The 20,524-nt window shown below is 42.8% G+C and overlaps 1 protein-coding gene, 1 long non-coding RNA gene and 1 pseudogene across 3 annotated transcripts; 1 reads left to right on the top strand and 2 right to left on the bottom strand.

Annotated features, from left to right (window-relative positions):
• Window positions 1-1,780: 1,780 nt before the first annotated feature.
• On the bottom strand, window positions 1,781-6,643 carry LOC111960346 (uncharacterized). 2 transcript variants are annotated; one of them, XR_011475033.1, is made up of 6 exons: window positions 5,758-6,643; window positions 5,483-5,567; window positions 5,290-5,344; window positions 4,183-5,161; window positions 3,872-4,048; window positions 1,781-2,766 (listed from the first exon to the last, which is right to left on the bottom strand). It is a non-coding gene; the product is annotated as an uncharacterized lncRNA (long non-coding RNA). The 2 variants fall into 2 exon arrangements; XR_002876820.2 differs by having other exon boundaries at window positions 3,872-5,161.
• Window positions 6,644-7,111: 468 nt separating this feature from the next.
• LOC111960192 (la-related protein 7-like) lies at window positions 7,112-12,357 on the top strand (annotated as a pseudogene).
• Window positions 12,358-12,761: 404 nt separating this feature from the next.
• On the bottom strand, window positions 12,762-15,858 carry LOC111960383 (stabilizer of axonemal microtubules 2-like). The gene is made up of 4 exons (XM_023982354.2): window positions 15,647-15,858; window positions 14,800-14,982; window positions 14,465-14,664; window positions 12,762-14,238 (listed from the first exon to the last, which is right to left on the bottom strand). The coding sequence occupies exons 1-4, from the start codon at window positions 15,694-15,696 to the stop codon at window positions 13,199-13,201; spliced, it is 1,473 nt and encodes a 490-aa protein (XP_023838122.1). The 5' UTR covers window positions 15,697-15,858; the 3' UTR covers window positions 12,762-13,198.
• Between the last annotated feature and the right edge of the window lie 4,666 nt (window positions 15,859-20,524).

Here is a 20,524-nt window from a genome sequence, read left to right as displayed (position 1 = left end):
CACACTTGTTTGTCTCAGTATTGTGKGTGTGTGTGGGTGTCACATCCCTGATAAGATCCAACCCATAGCCAGAGTCCAGAGACATCATGAGATACGGGGACATCATAACTTACCTGCTCGTGTGTGTTAGCTGACAGGGGTGATATAACAGTGGTTGAGATAAAAGYCAAAGGTTAGAGGTCAAGTACAGAATGTTCCAGGGGGTGTGGCTTAAATAGGAAGTGTATGTTTACTGTGTTACATTTAGAAAGGGAGGGAAAGGAAAACAGTACTAAGAAAGAGTGTAAGAGGCAGAGAGAGTACAGGAAGAATGAGAAATTACAGAGACAGCAGAGGGAGAAAGAGAGGGGGAGATATGAGCTATAGGTAGAAAAATAGGAGATAGCCGTTTACTACCGGTTAGATTTGCTCACCAGACGGATCTGTCCTGGTAGCAATTAACCTGGGGGCAAGGTTAACTACCGGTAGGTTATGTGAAGGGGGGTCTACTGACATAGCATGTGTGTGTAGACAAGATGGGACTCTATGGGCAACTGCAATGCTACCTGCTGCTGGCCTCCATGGCTCTGCTGCTCTTCCTCAGCTCCTTCTGGCTCCCTAAGTTTCCACTTTAATAATAGTGTATAACTGAAACTGTTCTCCCTGTGGCTCTGTTTGTATAATGTGAGATACACGTGTCCCTCTCACTGCTCAGGTTTGAATATGTGATTCCCGAGACCTTCTGGCACCCATGTCTTAAGTTTCCATTTTTATCATCCTATGGTGAGTAACACACACACGTGATTTAGTCTGTAGGAAAATGTAGTTATATTTGAAAAGTATTAGTGCAATTGATATTCTAGTGTAAAATAAAGTGAAAGATTTGAATATACAACTGTGAAGATATCTAGGAAAATGATGTGATTCTTCTCTTTTTTTTGTGCATTCCTCTTCTCCGCCTCTGCCTCTCTCCTCTTCTAGCTGGAGACCCCTGTTATTCCAGATGCAGGAGAAGTGCAGAGTGGGGGACAGCAGGGTGACAAGGGTGTAATGTTGCATTCCGTGCCCCCTTTCCAGGTGTGTCCAGGTCAACAGTTCCAGGTGTGGCGTCTCATGCCCCACCTGACCTCTTCCATGGCTGCACACACTGACGACGTTCTGCTGGAGCACTACCGCTACAGCTGGGACGAGCTCATCAAGTGCGACTAGTGTGTGTGTTTGTGTGTGTGTGTGAGAGAGAGAAAGAAAGAAAGTGTTTAAAAGGGGAACATCTTTTAAACTTGCCATGAATGATATAGTGAGGAGTTGTTAGGTAAACGCCAGACAGAACGCACACAGATACACACGTGGGCACACACACACACTCTAAAGGTCRGTTCACAATCTCACTGAATTATCCCACACTACCCATACACCGGTGGCCATGCCAGCTTCCCAGCAGCATGGGCACTGATGCCTGCTCTCTCACTCATAGGCACGCTCGCACACACACACCCACCAACCCTAACCTTGCCCCTGTTCCCTAAGGAAGCGTACACTATGGCCMTGGCCCACCGTTGTTCCGCAGGGCGGCTGAGCTGGTGTTTGTAGTGCTGCCAGACAGAAGACTGTTCCTGGACATAGTGTGTGCTCAACATTGTTATAAACGTTATGAGAGAAGTACGCACACACACGCGCACACACACGCACACAGAGCATACTGGAACAACACAACATGATGGAGCTTCCCTCGACAGACATGGACAGACAGAGACACAAGACAGAGACACAAGACATAGCCTATACTGAGAACCATATCAGGTCACCCATTAACCAACATAGAAACACATAACATAGAATGCCCACCCACACTCACGCCCTGACCGACTAACACATACAAAAACAACAGAAAACAGGTCAGGAACGTGACAGGAGGCTTCCTGACCCACCCCCATTATGAAGGAGGGAAGGTCAAATGAAGCAGCAATCACGAATCTTCTCCTTTGAGATAAAAAAAAAAGGTCCAGCCTTGTTAGAACAGACTCTGGAGAAGTGACCTGCTGCAGCACTTCAGGATCAAGATTTTCAATGACGACCCCATTATTTCTTGGGCCAGTCAATGAGGCCTCCGACACAGTATCATTCTTAATTTCAATACATGTGCTTCTAACGATAGGGAACTATTGTCCAGCAACTCAGTTGACATTGGAGTTCCTGGGAGTATTGCCAAATCTCTGAGACCTTGAGACTTTTCCCACAGTAGAAAGAAGATGAAGGCCTTTGAGTCTTTCGCTACGCTCTTTATCCCCCTTACTGCAAACTGTCTCCACACTCTCCAGTATTGTTCCCACCATGTCATGGAGTTGCACCAGCTCCCCTGAGGTCATCAATTCCTCTGAACTGATCAGGTCCCCTTGGATGGCAACCAAGATTTGACTGATGCTTTTCTGTGGTGTTCACATCTGGTTGATGATGCCGAGTGAAAAACTCTCAAATAGTCTGTGCTGTAGTCCACATTTTTTTATTCAGAAATGGCAACACCACTTTGCCAGCTCTTTGTTGAAGTCGCAGAAGAAATTGAGGTACCCTGTAATAGCTTCAGTGACTTCTGACTTCAGCTCAACACTGGATATTTTCTCAATGGTTGACATTACAGGAGAGTCAAGCATTTTGTCTGGAGGTGAAAGTATGAGCATGTTTTGACTCACCAAGCTGMCATAGGATACAGTCTTTTCAGACATTTTTTTTCTCCACTAGGGAATCTTCCAGGAGACCACCAACACAATCCTTTGAAGCAATTTTTTTAAACTTTGTGTGCGATTTCTCRAAGTGCATCCATTGTTCCTTGCTCTCCTTCCTGGCATTCTCCGGAGTTGACAATGACAGCCATGACCGCTCCTGTCAACAGTGCAAGGGAGGCCTCAATGTCTATATTCTCCATAGATGGATTGGGCTTGGCTTGAGGCGCAGCCTTTTCAGTGACTCCAAACCGCTGCAGCTTGGCAGAGATAACAAACATCATCATCTTCTTGGCGGCCTGGATGCCATTTCGCCTGCTAGTTCACACAACACTGGGCTTGATTTACCTTGAGCTGGAACAGGAGATGATCAGTGAGATCTAAGAGTTCACCTGAATCACAACATCTCTTACCACAGATCTGGTCAATCCAAGTGAGCAAAAAGAGCAGGATTGATCTCCCAGAACCTGAAGAATTGTGTCCTCTGTGATCCCAAAGAGGGCACTAACAGGATATGTCAGTTGAGCCTCTCCTCCATGTGCCCTCTGCAACAAGATCTAAATTTAAATAAAAAAATTATGTTTTTATCAATCTTGTCTAATGTTTACATATTGATGATCTTTACAAATTGTTGCTTTGAATGAACCAATAGTTAATTATCTAACCAATATGTTTATATGTGGTGTCTGCTTTGTTATTTTACAATACTTATTGCAGTTTCTTAACTTTGTATTCTAACAGTCAAATGYTGTGTAATACGAAAAAGTTAACCTGAATTGAGTATGTACCGTATACAGTGATAAGATCAGTTGGGTCAGAACCACAGTTGAGGTTGGTGAACATGTGGTTGATCAAGATACCGTCCAGAAGAAGAACGTGGAGTGGGTGTGTGGGAGTTGTAATAATGTATACCACTTCCGCTCTTCCTCAATTCTCTGTTGTAACTTTTCACGCATCAACTCCAGCCTCTGTTCAAATTCAGTGGATGAGGGTAGGGAGTCTTGACCACCCAGAGACTTTCCACTGCTAGGCCTTGTGGGTAGATCTGTCATTTAAACGTCACCATGCGTGACTGCTTAAAGTCAGTGGCAGAGGGGTATGGAGCCTTGACCCGTTGGCTGAACAGACTTTCCACTGCCAGGGATCTTGGGTAGACCTTCATTAAACCTCGACACACATTCCTGGATGCTTGCAATGCTGAAGCACTCCAGTCAGCGAGGGGGAGGAGCTAGCTTCCCTGGCAGCATTAAGCTATAATATGTTTGCAAGGGCTGGGATGAGGATCTCTACAACTATAGGGAAACCGTTTTCGCTATCTTCCAGCACATTTTAGCAAGGTGTACTTTGGTCGCCTGTTTCAATACAAAAAGAGCTTGAGATGTATTTTTGAGAGGATGTGGTGGCAAGTGCTTAATTAGTCAATATGACAAACTTCATGTTCAAATTTCTATCATATAATCTATCAAATGTTGACAGATAAACTTACAGGATTTCTCATGTCCTCTTGAATCACTTTCCACTGCCYGATATAGACACAAGTAAACATGTTCAGTTGTTTTGTACTGGTTCAGACAGGTTTGTTGTATACAGAATGTGTACTACTGAAACACTGCATTTGGAAACTATTCAGACCCCTTGACTTTTTCAAAATGTTATGTTACAGCCTTATTCTAAAATATATATTTTTTCTCATCAATCTACACACAATACCCCATAATGACAAAGCAAAAACATTTTTTTTTTCATTTTTGAAAATGTATAAAAAAAATAAAACTGAAATATCACATTTACATAAGTATTCAGACCGTTTACTCAGCAGATATGTTTTGGTACCCTTCTCCAGATCTGTGCCTCGACACAATCCTGTCTCGGAGCTCTACGGACAACTCCTTCAACCTCATGGCTTGGTTTTTGCTCTGACATGTACTGTTACTGGACCTTATATAGACAGGTGTGTGCCTTTCCAAATCATATCCAATCAATTGAATTTACSACAGGTGGACTCCAATCAAGTTGTAGAAACATCTCAAGGATGATCAACGGAAACAGGATGCACCTGAGCTCAATTTMGAGTTTCATAGCAAAGGGCCTGAATACCTATTTAAATAAGGTAGGTGTGTGGTTTTTTTTTTCTCTGTTTTTGTTTGTTGCACACATTTAAAAAAATGTTTTTCGCTTTGTCATTATGAGGTATTGTGTGTAGATTGGGGGGGGGAAATAATTTCATCCATTTTAGAATAAGGCTGTAACTGAACAAAATGTGGAATAAGTGAAGGGGTCTGAATACTTTCCGAATGCACTGGACCTATCAGTGAGATTACTCATGAAATTGGTGAGGATAAAGAATCAGAYGTCCTCTGCCATTCCTGAGGGGTGAAGTAGACTATTGAGAAGTTCCTCCTGTAAGAGTTGAATTACTGCTGCCCTGTTTTGGTATTWATCCAAAGAGAATGCCACAGAGGGACCTAAAGGACAACAATTATTATGAGTTTTTCCCTTTTTTTAAATAATGAATCTGCACAACAAAGGGCACACTAACTAAAAAGTACATGTACTGGGAAAAGTAATGTTTTAATATCGAAAAATCTCTAACCTGCTTCAGTGTCACGTTCGGCTGAGGTCTTCTTGGCACTTGATTTCCATTTGACCTTCAAGAAAAATTTCAAATCCCACATTATTATGCTTAATGTGAAACATCAAGTCAAAGCACCCCATTTTATAGCCAATACATAGACAGATAAATAAAAACTAGCAAAGAGCCCAAATGACCAGAGGACCAATCTTACCGTTCTCTCTTCCTTCAGCTGAGCAACGGGCTCTTCTTCTTACCTTCTCCTCCATCCCTTTCTTCTGATGACTACCTTCCAAGTCCTGTTCATCAAAATGAAAGTAATGAGTTTTTTAATCTGTAGAGGTTCTATAAACGTTTTGTTGAAACGACTGTAAGAAAAAGTGGCCAAAATAGACATACCACCTTTTGTCTGACATTGAATCAAGTTTGTACCAGATAGATTAAGCTAAACATATCAAAGAACCCAAATGACCAGAGGACCAATCTTACCTTGCCAGACTTGTCCTTCCACTATTCCTTCAGCTGAGCAACTGGCTCTTCTTCCTTTACCTCCTCCTCCATCCCTTTCTCTTGGTGACTATCTTCCAAGTCCTGTTATATACAAGTGTTGTTAATGTTATTATCATCATAGCCTATAAAGTGTTAATCAAATTAAGCTTGTTAACCTATCTGTAGACATTGTATAAACGGTTTGTTGAAAAGAGTCTAACACAAATCTGCCAAAATAGACCTACTTTCTTGTCGTTTGATATTCAGTCAAATTTGTAAAACAAAAAACAAAAAGTGCAAAAATCTGTCCAAGTTCTAGGTTAGGCTGCTATCTAAACGTGTCTGAACTGTGGACACAGCACAGACGGTCTGTCTGAACTGTCTACAAACCATGATCTTCATGTGCTACTTTGTAGATCTATGTGGTGGATTTGTCACAGCTGTCGGCCAAAAAAACGATTCTGCTAAAGTAGTCCTACCTGAACAACAAGAAAACAGACGCTATTGGCTATTCAACACAATTTTAACAGACAGCGACTGAAGCGGAATCCCGCGATCTGATGTTCAGCACCACCGTGCGGTGGACAGCGGCCGTCTCTTGTGCAACCCCATCTCTCATTATGATGGACGGTGGATAACCAAACTCGTCTTTATCACTGTTTCTCAGTGTATGAGGACCTCACAGTTGGCGAAAACAAAACAAACGCTAGTAGCTCTAGTCTTAARTCTGAAAGATACGTTAGCTAGCTAAATTATACATTTTTGCCGCAGATAATAAGGTCATGTCTTCTGTTCAATTTGCTACCTGCTTCCTTTTGAAATATAACGTTATTTGAGGTGAGGGGTCCCCCCTATGGCTATCAGTGCCGACTGCCTTTCTAGCTAGCTAACTAAATGCACGTTAGCTACATAAAATTAACATTTGACTCCGTGTTCTCAATTAGCAGAATTCAAAACACTAGTTAGCTTATGATGAATTAATGCCAATAGCTACCTTCAGTGTAATTTTACACTTAAAAATATATATATTTAACCTTTATTTAACTAGGCAAGTCAGCTAAGAACAAATTCTTATTTACAATGACGGCCTAACAAAAGGCCTCCTGCGAGGACGGGGGCTGGGATTAAAAATATTTAAATATAGGACAAAACACACATGACAAGAGAGACCTAAGGTAACAACATAGCAAGGCAGCAACACATGACAACACAACATGGTAGCAGCACAAAACATGGCACAAACATTATTGGGCACTGACAACAGCAAGAAGGTAGAGACAACAATACATCACGCATGACATGTGTAGCTATATGATCATGCTTTATGTACCACTCACTCAGGTGTTATCACATCATGGTTGACACCGAGAAAAGAGCAGTGGGATGTGGTGCCACATCCACCATAGACCTCAGTGGAAAGAACAAAGAGAATGAGAAGAAGAAGCGGCCCCGTGTGAAACAACTGATGGCAGATGTGAAGAAACAGGTGGACGTCTAGTTGGGGGATGTCAACCTTCACAAGGACAGGCTTCTGAGACGACTCATTGAGGAGTCACAAGATGGATGTGCAGCACTGGTGTAGTAGCCGTCTAGTTTACTTTCCCTGTAAGTTCCTTTCATTTGAAGTGAGTTTAGCGGCTACTGTCAACTATCAGTGGTTTTGTTTTCTACAGATGTTGACTAATCAGTGTTGACATCCTTCAACCGAATGAAAAATCTGACAACTGATTGCAAGGGCGCTGAAAAATGTATCTGTTGTTGAGGTAAAGTACTACTGTACATATTCAGTTGTTCAGTTGCAGGCTGGTTGGAGTTTTGTGTTGAATCCATAGACTTACGATGTTCACTGTGATCTGTTTTGGTCTTTTAGGTCAACCTAGAGGGAACTAAAGTGTGACAGCAGCGTCCAATAGGAAAGGTTCCAAAAGATGTAGACAACCGACCAATCTATGTGGTAAATACCAGTTACATTCATGTTTGTCAATTCATGACGTGGTCCTTTGCCTATTATAAAATACAGCTTCCCCCCAGGAACTTCTGCCCAAGAAAGTAACCCACGACTGGCTAGAGCGAGTGTTCACCAAATGTGAAAATGTGGTTTACGTCAGCGTGCCGAGATACAAAACCACGGGCCACTCCAAAGGGTTCGCCTTCGTTGAGTTTGAGACGGAAGAGGAAGCACAGAAAGCCGTAGAGGTGAGATATCATAAAGATTCCTCTGTATTTCATTGATGTGTCCTATGTAGTAGCAAACCGGTAGATAACTAACCATTTTCTCCATGTCCAGATGCTAAACAACCCTCCAGGGGACGCCGCCAGGAAGCCTGGCATCTTTCCCAAGACCAAGAACAGAAAGCCTATCCCTGATCCACCCTCCCTGAACACCACACAAGGTGGGTATTGGGAAGAATGTAGCATTACTGGTTAACTCCAGAGTGACTACACACAATAGAACAAATGCGTATGTTGGCCACTTTGAATTTAAGTGCCAACGCTTAAAGTGTCAAGTTAACACCCTTTACCATCTGTTAATCTACTGTGTGTGTGTGTGTGTCTGTCTTTGCAGACGAGGAGGAGAAGAAATCCAGAGGGAGCGCCAAAGAGGATGCCTCGTCACAGACGGAGACGACAGTGGGCGGGGGCAAACAGGAAATAGAATCTGAGTCTAAACCGTCTGACAGGAAGAGGAAACACACGGCCGAGGTTGCAGAGGGCGTAGCACCTGCGGAGGGCACAGGGAAGCCACCCGTCCAGAAAGCTAGAGAAGAAGAGACAGCGGTCCCAGACGGGGGAGAGCTCAGAGAGTAACGCACAGGGAGACATGCCATCCAAGCTGAGGAAGACGAGTGAGGGGAAGGAGGATGACAAGGTGGAGAGCGATGGGAAAGGTACTTCATTATATTGAACTCGCATCACATTGCTTGTAGGGCTGGGAATTACTAGGGACCTTACGACACGATATCATGATACTTTGGTGCCAATACGATATGTATTGCAATATCGCACAATTCTATATGTATTGCGATTCGATACTGTGATTTATTGCGATGCTCCAAACATATTGCTCACCATATGTCTGCTGCAGAGAGACAAGAGAGCCATGAGAACGAGTTTTGATCAGTCATGGAAATAAAAGTGATAAAAACAAATTGTCTCCTTATTTAAAAAGATGGAGAACCAGCTATGAAGGGAAAATTGAGTTTTGGTGCAACTAGTGCAAAAATAATATTGCAATATTGTCAAAATGATACAATATATCGTCAAATTATTTCCCGATATGTAACTATCGATCCCCACCTCCCCACCATCACTAATTGCTTGTGAAAAACGCCTCTCATTAACAGGTAGATGCTCCTGGTTCAGAATAACTCGTGKGCAGGTTTGACTAAATGTTGTGTTCTTCAGACCTGCAAGTCAAGGGTGAGGAAGAGGAGGAGAAGATGGACAACTCCCTGCTGAAAGCCAAGAGGACAAGGAAGAAGAAGCACAAGGAGAGGGTGAAGATCAGGGAAGAGGTTGTGTTACTAAAGGTGTCTGCACATTGCTGTGGTTCAAATTTGGTTGTAATATTTGGACATTCTTTGACCATTTAACTTGCCATTTACAAAAWCAAAATGTGTTAGTGGGTAGGTGTGTTGATARGACCTCTCTTTTTAAATGTTATGTATTGAAATCAAAATGTGTTAGTGGGTAGGTGTGTTGATAAGACCTCTCTTTTTAATTGATATGTAATGGTCAGTCAGACCAACAGCCTTGATGTAATCTAAATAAATCCCTAAATAACTTAGTCTAAAGCATAGCATCTTTATTGAACAATCCAATACCCAAGTGACAAGATATTATTTAAAATCAAGCACTTTATTTTGTTCTCTCTCTCTCTTCTTTATCTATCTCTCCTTCTGGCTCTGGATGGAAGGAAAGACTGGCTGAAGCTGGAGTATATGACCCTGCAGAAGAGGAGCATGGGAGCTCCGAAGACTTGCTTGACCAAGTTCCACCACAAGGGGGCAGGAGGGAAGATGGAGATGGAAACCAGTCTGCAACAGACATGTAAATTCATATACTGAACAAAAATATAAACGCAACATGTAAAGTGTTGGTCCCAACATACATGACGTTTCATGAGCGGAAATAAAAGATCCCAGAAATGTTCCATACGCACAAAAACCTTATTTCTCTCAAATTGTGCACAAATTGGTCTACAGGGATGTAAACCAATTTGTGCACAATTTGAGAGAAATTCGATTTTAGTGCGTTAGTGAGCATTTCTCCCAGACTTTTTCCATGTGCACAAAAAGCTTATTTCTCAAAAATTGTGCACAAATTTGTTGACATCCCTGTTAGTGAGCATTTCTCCTTTGCCAAGGCAGTGTGGGCAAGCGGTTTGCTGACGTCAACGTTGTGAACAGAGTGCCCCATGGTGGCAGTGGGGTTATGGTATTGGCAGGCATAAACTACGGACAATGAACACAATTGCATTTTATCAATGGCAATTTGAATGCACAGAGATACTGTGCCGAGATCCTGAGGCCCGTTGTCGTGCCATTCATCTGCCGCCAACACCTCATGTTTCAGCATGATAATGCACGGCATGTCGCAAGGATCTATACACAATTCCTGGACGCTGAAAATATCCCAGTTCTTCCATGGCCTGCATGCTCACCAGACATGTCACCCATTCAGCATATTTGGGATGCTCTGGATCGACTTGTACGACCGCATGCTCCAGTTTCCGTCAATATCCAGCAACTTCACACATCCATTGAAGAGGAGTGGAACAACATTCCACAGGCCACAATCAACAGCCTGATCAACTCTATGCGAAGGAGATGGGACGCTGCATGCGACAAATGGTGGTCACACCAGCTACTGACCGGTTTTCTGATCCACGCCCCTACTTTTTTTGTTTCGGTATCTGTGACCAACAGATGCATATCTGTATTCCCAGTCATGTGACATCCAGAGATTAGGGCCTAATGAATTTATTTCAATTTACTGATTTCCTCATATGAACTGTAACTCAGTAAAATCTTTGGAATTGTTGCATGTTGCGTTATTGCCTAATATTTACCCACTACTTAGCTATCTGTCAGTAGTACAACTTCTGCATAATTAAACATCTTAGTAGTGTCATATAAACTCCCCAAATATTGAACATATCGAGTCAAATGTTAGTTTGCTGTCCACATATTACATTAGAATAAATGCTGAAAAACATTTGAAACCGGTCCCCTTACAATTGAGTATTTCCGAAGACAATATTATGTCTTCACCATGTATTTTAGTCTTGTTTCTTTTTTTCCTAAGCTGAGGAGAGTAAGGCAGGTGAAAAGGAGACTTCCCTCGGGCCTCAGTTTGAGAGTGGCTGCATCATCAAGATCACACTCACCAAACCCTTCCCTGGCAGAAAAGTCATCAAGGTTTTTACCATGTAAAAATTATTACAGCCATGTATTCTTCTAACCAAAATGTTGTGTTTGCCCGTGTGTCTAGGATGCTCTCGCAGAGGTTTCCTCCGTGGTATATGTGGACACCATAGAGGGTGACGCTGAGGGTTACGTCCGCTTCAAGAGTCCAGTCGAGGCCAAGGCCATAATTGACGCTCGCACCGGGCTGCAGAACAAACACAGCTGGCAGCTAGAGATCCTCTCTGTTATGCTGACTCTCCCATTACTTCTCTGTAGTTCATCAAGGGCCCTGTTCAAATCATCTTTAATTGCGTCCTCCCTTCCTCCCTATCTTGAGGCAATCACTGAGCTGACATGGCTAGTGACAGCAACACAGAGATCAGTGATTTCTTCAAGGATGGGAGGAAGGAGGGATGTATTTGGGAGAATTCAAACAGGGCCATAAACTATTTACTACATCTGAACAGAAGCAATGGAGATGTAAGATAATGGTCAATTGACAGTTGGGGGTCCTCTGTAGCTCAGTTGGTAGAGTATGGCGCTTGCAACGGCAGGATAATGGGTTCGATTCCAGGGACCACCCACATGACTAAGTCGGTTTGGATAAAAGCTTCCGCTAAACGGCATATAATAATATGATATATTAACAGTTGTTTTCCGATTCCTCTTACAGCGTCATCATTAGAGGATCAAGAAAGCATATTCATGAATGGATGTCTTTTACCGAAAGATGTTTGATTAATTTGGCTTCATTTGCTCATTAGGAGAAAAATGTGGCTGAATTATGTCACATCGAAATGAACAATTGCTCAATTGTTCATACATTTTTACTTTTAGGCGAACATGAACAAAGGTACTGGCAGAAGATCCTGGTGGACCGCCAAGCTAAGCTGAACCGACCCAGAGACAAGAAAAGGGGCTCAGAGAAGGTAAGATTCCCCTCCATTTTAATTTTCTATGGATTATTTACAAGGATCTCTAGCAGCACCCAACCATTTTAATTTGAGGAAAAACATTTTGTTAATGAGCATGTTAACTCATTATTATATGCCTTAAATTGATTTTAACAGAACAATGTCTCTGTTTTATCTCTTTCAGCCCCAGCTCATTTCCAAAGCTGAGAAAATCATCATAGCCGGGGCCAAGGAGGCCACTAAACACATCCGCATCACGGAGGACTGATCAAGACTGTCAAGATCTACTGTGCGTCCTTTCTTTTCTGAATAATTTTCTTCCTTAAGAGTTTGACTGTCGGCCATTTTGTCATTTAGGATGATGTTTTTGTGAAGCTTTTTTTTTTTCTTCATGAGAATGGTACAAGCCGAGAGAAGCCATGGTTTTAAAGGGGATGTTGTAGTTTTAAAAGGGATACATGATAACCTTCCACTGACTGGAAGGTTATCATGTATGGCGACTGTTTTACAAGCAGAAAGCTGCTATGTTATTTAAATTGGGAATAGGTTCGCTCACTAGTTTTTTGTGTTGCAGTGAGAGGTGCCAACATTTCAGTTATGAAATGTGAATGTGTATATACTGTAAATATGATTTCAAAACGTGCCCAGAAAAGCTTTGTTCAAGAATGTTTTTTCGGTAACATGGCAACGATAACCTTTTCTTTTTGAATACATTTTTCTATTTTCTAAATAATAAATATACATCTTGGTGCATAGTAATGGACTTGTGGCTTTTTTATTCAGCCCATGAACTAAAGCCTCATGGATTATATTGCTCACACGCATTAGGTGCATTACCATGCTAAATGGTGTCTGATCTTCGTGTCCACATTGTTAACATTAAATAGAAAACAGCTTAACAATTACATAATATTCAAAGTAAGAATTGTTATGAATTCTTTGTATATAAAAGAAAAACGCATGCACAATCAGGGTTATGCTTTTTTTTATGTGAGTGACCATACAAAATACCTGAGGTGCTCGTGATGAATTCATCTAAAATGTCAATTAATATATTTGAATAGAAATATAAGAATCCCCTCTAGCTAGCTGTGTGTGTGCAGGTCTGTGATCGGGACTCTATGGCGCCCTCTTGGCTCGGCTGGGGACCCTGCAGCTCTTTCTGCTGTGGGAGTAAGAGGGCTTATCGGACGTTGCAGCGGCCAGCTGACTCAGCCCTGTTTCCTGTACCGAGATGGTTCGGTACAGCCTGTGTCCTCCAGCCCCCATGGAGCTGTACTCAAAGCCAGGAGGACAGCCATCCCGGGCTGGACAAGGAGGGATCTCCTTGGGGGTGTAGGTGGAGCGATAGATGGAGTCTTCATCCATGGTCTGGGGGCTCAATAGCTTCTGGGTGGGTTTAAAGCTGGTGGCGCGCTGGGCCGTCTTGGGCGTGTATGCTGAGCGGAAGGTGGTGGTGTTGGCGAAAGCCCCCTTGGGTTTCTCTAGCTCATCTGCGTAGACCATGGGGGGACGACGGACCACATCCCAGGTCCGGTAGTCCTCCTTCATGGTGGATCTGGTCTGGAGGGGCTGTCTGGCCTCCTTTGTCCAGGCCTCGACAGGGGGACGGGCGGACTGGGGCCGCTGATGGCTCTCGTGGTCGACATAGTCAGCATGAGCTGTGGACAGACCGACCATAGTGCCCTCGGGTGGGCAGTACTCCTCAGCCTGGTGCCGGTGCTTGGGCTGCAGGGGCCAGGCCTTGTACTGGTCGCGGAACTCACTGGTCCCCTGGAATACAGCCGGGCTGCTYTCCCAGGCCACCTTGGCCCTAAAGGGCTTGGCGGGCTCAGCTGGCAGGCCCCGGTAGTCCTGCCTGTGGGTGGAGACCCCATTGAGGGGGGCACTGGTGGGCCTGTAGACGGCCCTCTCTTTGGGCTGCCTGGGCTGGACTGGGTGGGGGACATACTGCGTCTGGTAGTTGGTGACCCCGTCAAAGGGCAGGGTCTCCCGGGCGTCGGCAGCCGGTTTGAAGCTCTCCCTGGCCTCGGMCGGGCCCTTGTGGCAGTAGTCGTCTTGGAAGGTGGTGGTCACCTCGAACTTGCTGTCGTTCAGCTTCAGGTTGTCACAGGTCCTGTAGGGTTGGACTTTCTGGTTGTGCCATGCTCGGAATTCCCCTGGAAACAATAGAGTGAGAGGACTACATTTTATGTCAATCCATTGTCATCTCTGATCATTAAAAACATTTACAAATTCTACGAGCGACCCAATGTTAACTCCAAGATGTATTCATTTGATTTGAACAATTATTGTTGATTTGATTACAACTGATTTATTAATCTTCCGTATACTGAGTAGCCTGAATCTTAAACTATTCTCCTACTAAAGACACAGATTCTGTACCTTTGTATAAGGACTGAGCGACCATCTTTGCTGTGGGCGGATGATACTCTTCCGGCTTGGTCACGATGTGCTTCTGAACAGGGTGTGTTGGGTAGTCCCTGGCGTAGGTGCTGCTGTGTCTCATTCTCCCGTCAGGTGGCACATACACCTTGGTGACCTTTGAGGGCCTCTGGGTCACTTCATGGGCCACGTAGTCTGACCTGGAAGACATTACCCTCATGACTTGCAACGTGCAGACTGAATAAACTATGCAAACAATTAAACTGTGAATGTTGTCATTCACTCTTTTTCTACCAGAATATCATATCTTCTTTGATGAATTATGTGTGTCTCACTTGAAAGTGGTCATGTTGGATATCCTTCCCTCCAGTGGCTGATACTCATTATTCTGCTTCTTGGCTGCCCGGACAACAGTGGTGCAGTAGGCAGGGTACTTTTCTTGGTATTCCGAGACCATGCAGCCTGGGATCAGGACACACGGCTCCTCTCGAAGGGATCCTTGTGAGCAGTGGTGATGCCTGCCAGAGGAAAGGGATTATGTGTTGGGATTGGTTGGAATGGCGCAATAGAGTGTGTTGTTGAGAATCTGCTGTTGGTCAAAGTGGTGTTCTGAACCACAGGAGGTTGGTGGCACATTAATTGGGGAGAACGGGCTCCTGGTAATGGCTGGAGCAGAACGCTATCAAACACATGGTTTCCATGTGTTTGATGCCATTCCTTTCGCTCAGTTCCAGCCATTATAATGAGCCGTCCTTCCCCCAGCAGCCTCAGCGAATGTAGTTCTTATCAGAAGAATATTACAATTATATTGAGCTCCTATTAGGTTTGTCTCTCTTCTCTCAGATAAACTACATTAAAAAACATAATTTGGTGTCACACACAGCATGCAAAATAATTATACGGCAGTTAAACTTGTAAATGTAATTAGAAGATGAACGATAACCCTAGCATGATGTATAATGATCAGGTGCTTTCATTGGGTCACAGTTAATATATTTGCATTACATTGGTACGCGCGTACCCTACCCTGCCTTCAGGTAAAACTGTATTGCAACCCACTCCCCTTTCTCCCATCAAGGATTTTACAGCCATATCCTCTCTCCATCATCAGAATCTAACTCACACTCCATGCACGATCCGAGGTATTTAACGACCGCAAAGTTAAAACGTTAATGATTTTACCTCATTGGCAAAGGTGGGCATCTCCAAATTCCGGATATAGCTTGAAACATCACACTATGGAATAGGCCTGCGCGTCTTTACGCTGTGCGCTCGGGTGTTGTGTTCCAATCCAATGTACCAAACCCGTTTAAATTATTGACCAGAAGAACATGGGCCGTGTTGTAGTAGGCTACATGAAGTGCGTAGCAAACGAGAGAGCTTCTAAAAATAAATGCCCGTGGATTATTCACTCTCTCTACTCTCACTCTCTCAAGCCCTGTTTATACCTGATGCTTCTATGGGTCCTTTATCCGGATCTTGTCTACTGATTGTGCCTACATTTCCAGAAATGTGTCTACACACAATGTGTCTATTATCCGTCCACTATGTCTGCTTTGTGACCATATTTCCTGGTCCCTTCCTTTATGCAAATGATTTCACAGCTATTCTTTTAGAATTATATTTATTGTAAGACACATATTGACGTAATCAGTCAATGGTGCCACCTGTCAATGATTTTAGAGGGCGGAATAATATGATTTATATTGTTTCTCTGCCCAGATCTGTCTACACTTGTAAGATATCCAGACACAATGCGTGTCTGACTACCTCTGGGGGAGGGCGGGATGATCTGATGACRATCAGGTCACAATGTGTCTTTTGATTGTCACACCTGTCTAAAAATGTGGGCAGAATCAGAATGTCCGCACGATCAGGACAAAGGACGCAAGTTAGAAGTAGGTATAAACGGGGTTTTAGACTCTCTCGCAGCTCGGGCTCGCTCGAAGGATGAGGACGCCGCTGTGCTTTTGCTCTATGTAGAGTTATTTACAGGGCATTCGTTGGGGGAATGGATTATGTAAATTCCAGCTACTTTAAGTAAACAAAATACTAACAATTMAATGAATGCTGAGCATACATATTGGTCATCCCATATCCACTCCAGTTACKAAATTGGAGTGGAAATTGGTGATATACATCAAAGAGAATAGGCTATGAGACATGTTGCAGCAGATTTTGAGTCAGTGTGACCTCGTAGGCTGTGTCGTAGTTGCAGCTCTCTCCATCTGTTACATTTTCTTTGCCAAAAAAGCACTAAATTACACTACAGCTGAAATCGATGTGTGAGTGCACCGTCGGTTGAGATGTTGGTACTTACCCGCAGGTGCATATCTGGCACAAACATTGGATTGTCATGGTGTCTGTCTGTTGATTATACACTCCACTCCTGCTGTCAGATTAAACTTTGAACATCATTTTGTGGTTGAGAGAATAATCATTCCAAAATTGGAATTTAATATTCGAGAATGTGTTGTTTGTGTCACAATGAAGGCTTTGTTCCACAGGTGTGATCATTCTTTGAATGTGACAAACTTTCTGACATATATACATTTGGGGTGTTCTTATTCTTTTTGTATGGATTTGTCATACTGAACTCAACCTGTTTGCCATTAATACCGTCATTGTAAATAATAATTTGTTATTAACTGACTTGCCTAGTTAAATAAAGGTTAAATTAAAAATTAAAAAATACACGGCTGGGCATATGGGCCCCGATCTAAAAAGGATATCCAATCTTAACTTGCAATATATCAAAGAGTCCACACAGGGGCAGCAAAACCCTGTATTTTACAGTATCACCACAGAATCAAAATCATACTGCCTGCTTTGTGTCGAGTTATTTAATCACGATGATAGAGGGAGACAAARAGAAAGAGATACAGAGAGAAAGACCCAGTGGCAGGTATTCCTAGATGCCAAGGGAAGCATAGCTGCGGGAAGTAGTGCTGAAAAATCATGAAAMATCACAACTAAATGAAAATAGTAAAAAAATATATATAGTTTTTATACAAAAGTAGTGCACTGGGCCTTTATAGAGGTCTGTAGCATGGGCAAAAACACATTTTCAGTATTTCCACTTTGGCAAAAAAGGTAATTGTACACATTTGGCAGTGATTACAGCCTTGAGTSTTCTTGGGTATGAAGCTACAAGCTTGGCACACCTGAATATGGGAGTTTCTCCCATTATTTTCTGCAGATTCTCTCAAGCTCTGTCAGGTTGGATGGGGAGCTTCGCTGCACAACTATTTTCAGGTCTCTCCAGAGATGTTCGATCATGTTCAAGTCCGGGCGCTGGCTGGGCAACTCATGGACATTCAGAGACTTGTCCCGAAGCCTTTCCTGCGTTGTCTTGGCTGTGTGCTTAGGTTCATTGTCCCGTTGGAAGGCGAACCTTCACCCCAGTCTGAGGTCCTGAGTGCTCTGGAGCAAGTTTTTATCAAGGATCTCTCTGTACTTTGCTCCGTTCACCTTTCCCTCGATCCTGACTAGTCTCTCAGTCCCTGCCGCTGAAAAACATTCCCACAGCATGATGCTGCCACCATGCTTCACTGTAGGGATGGTGCCAGGTTTTCTCCAGACATGACGCTTGGTATTCAGACAAAAKAGTTCAATCTTGGTTTCATCAGACCAGAGAATCTTGTTTCTCATAGTCTGAGAGTCCTTTAGGTGCCAATTGGCAAACTCCAAGCGCACTGTCATGTGCCTTTTACTGAGGAGTGGCTTTCGTCTGGTCACTCTACCATAAAGGCTTGATTGGTGGAGTGCTGCAGAGATGGTTGTCCTTATGGAAGGTTCTCCCATCTCCACAGAGGAACTCTGGAGCTCTGTCAGAATGACCATCAGGTTTTTGGTCACCTCACTGACCAAGGCCCTTCTCCCCCGATTGCTCAGTTTGGCCCGGGCCACCAGCTCTAGGAAGAGTCTTGGTGGTTCAAAACTTCTTCCATTTAAGAATGATGGAGCCCACTGTGTTCTTGGGGACCTTCAATACTGCAGAAATGTTTTGGTAACCTTCCCCTGATCTGTGCCTCGACACAATCTGGTCTATGAGCTCTACAAGCAATTCCCTAGACCTCATGGCTTGGATTTTGCTCTGACATGCACGGTCAATTGTGGGACCTTATATTGACAGGTGTGTGCCTTTGCAAATCATATCCAATCAATTGAATTTACCACAGGTGGACTCCAATCAAGTTGTAGTAACATCTCAAGGATGATCAATGGAAACAGGATGCACCTGAGCTCAATTTCAAGTCTCATAGCAAAGGGTCTGAATACTTATGTAAGTAAGGTATTTCTGTTTTACTCTTTTTATAGATTTGCTAAAATTTCTAAAACCCTGTTTTTGCTTTGTCATTATGGGGTATTGTGTGTAGATTGATGAGGATTTTTTTTTATTTAATCCATTTTAGAATAAGGCTGTGACATTACAAATTGTGGAACAGTCAAGGGGTCTGAATACTTTCCGAATGCACCGTATATATATCACAGTTACAAGGCATATGAACTAACAGATTATAGAGCAAACGAAATTATCACAACACATACTTTAGGTTGTAAAATGCAATTTTTTCTGGCTTCTCCAGTGATTTTACCCACGCACCACTACTGGAGAGACCTATAAACTATAAAGCTGTTGCATGACTCAGATGTGGTCAGAGAAGTCAAATAAGGACAATGAACTTTGATCACACTCAACAGGCCATTGAAGATGCTTTCACTACTAGCAACACTAAGTAAACATTTATATAAAGTTGGATTACAAAACCTACCACATCCTGTACAAATACCTAATCTTGTCAGTTTCTCATGTCACATGAGACATAGCCTAAACCAAACAGCAAAAACCAACGTGACAAAAACACAAAGTTACACATGTATTATGTGCTTCTAGACAACTGCAACTTGTCAAATATCCCGTATTGTCCATGCTATGTAGGCCTACTGATTCTGTACAGTTGACGATGATATCCCAAAGTGCAACAATAAAGTGACGACATTCGTTGTTCTTGGTCCACAGGTTGTACTTTGCTTGACATCACATCAGGCCAGGCAAATAAAATTATATGACTATGTGATTGGATTATATGACACTATATGACACTATGTGATTGGATTATAGTCCAGATCAAAACAGCAAAGTAATCACAAACGTCACTTAGTCATTGAAAGGGTCAATTCTAGTCTATTACAATTTAGAACTATTGAAGTAGTGGAGAGTAAATTTTGCTTTTACCCACCTTTTTATTACCCTAGATCATTTTTTCCCCTTTTTCATTAGCATTTGCACACCTATTTACCCATGGTGCTCAGGGTTTAACCTACTTTACCACTACTTCCATACTTATAAATATAAAAAGCTAAGGAAAGCTAGTTCAGTTATGTAGAAACGTCTATTTTAGTCCAATATCTCTTTAATCCAGACTTTTGAGCAAGGTCAAAAATGATGGCCAACTGGGGAATAGTTCATTGAGTAATACTGTATTCCAAAATCACATGGCATGATGATTCATAGTCTAAGTATGAATTACACTGTATTACAGCCATTGTAATTATAGTGTAACACACAGAGTTAGGTCATACAGCCTAAATGGTTTGATAAAAGTATCCATTCTTCTGACAACCCTCACTGTAAAGACTCTAGTACCGTAAAACCCAGGTTCAATAGCCGGTCAGTCTATGAAATTCAATGACTTTTTGGCTAGGGATGTATTCCCGAAATGGCCACCGCCTACTTTAAGGGTTATTAAAAAGGAATCTCTGAATGAATGTGGAATAGAATCCAAACAGCAGTACATTATATATTTGTATACATGTTATCCCAGTAATCCTACAAAAATAAATATAACATCTATGGGATACCCACTATAGAGGTTGTTCGTGTAAGAAGCTACCACATGCAATGTGTTAAATGTCTGACATCGTTTATCCTCAACTGATGCAGGACTGTGTCAGGCCATTCATTTATCTAGGAAATCCCCTGCCATTTTCCCCCTCGTTACCTTTGCCCTATAATTTTTTGTGGCGATTACGTCAAGTTATTAGCAATATCTCGCG

This window comes from Salvelinus sp. IW2-2015, linkage group LG37 (genome assembly GCF_002910315.2).
Source record: "Salvelinus sp. IW2-2015 linkage group LG37, ASM291031v2, whole genome shotgun sequence".
Taxonomy (NCBI): Eukaryota; Metazoa; Chordata; class Actinopteri; order Salmoniformes; family Salmonidae; genus Salvelinus; species Salvelinus sp. IW2-2015.
This window is presented reverse-complemented; position numbering and strand designations above follow the sequence as displayed.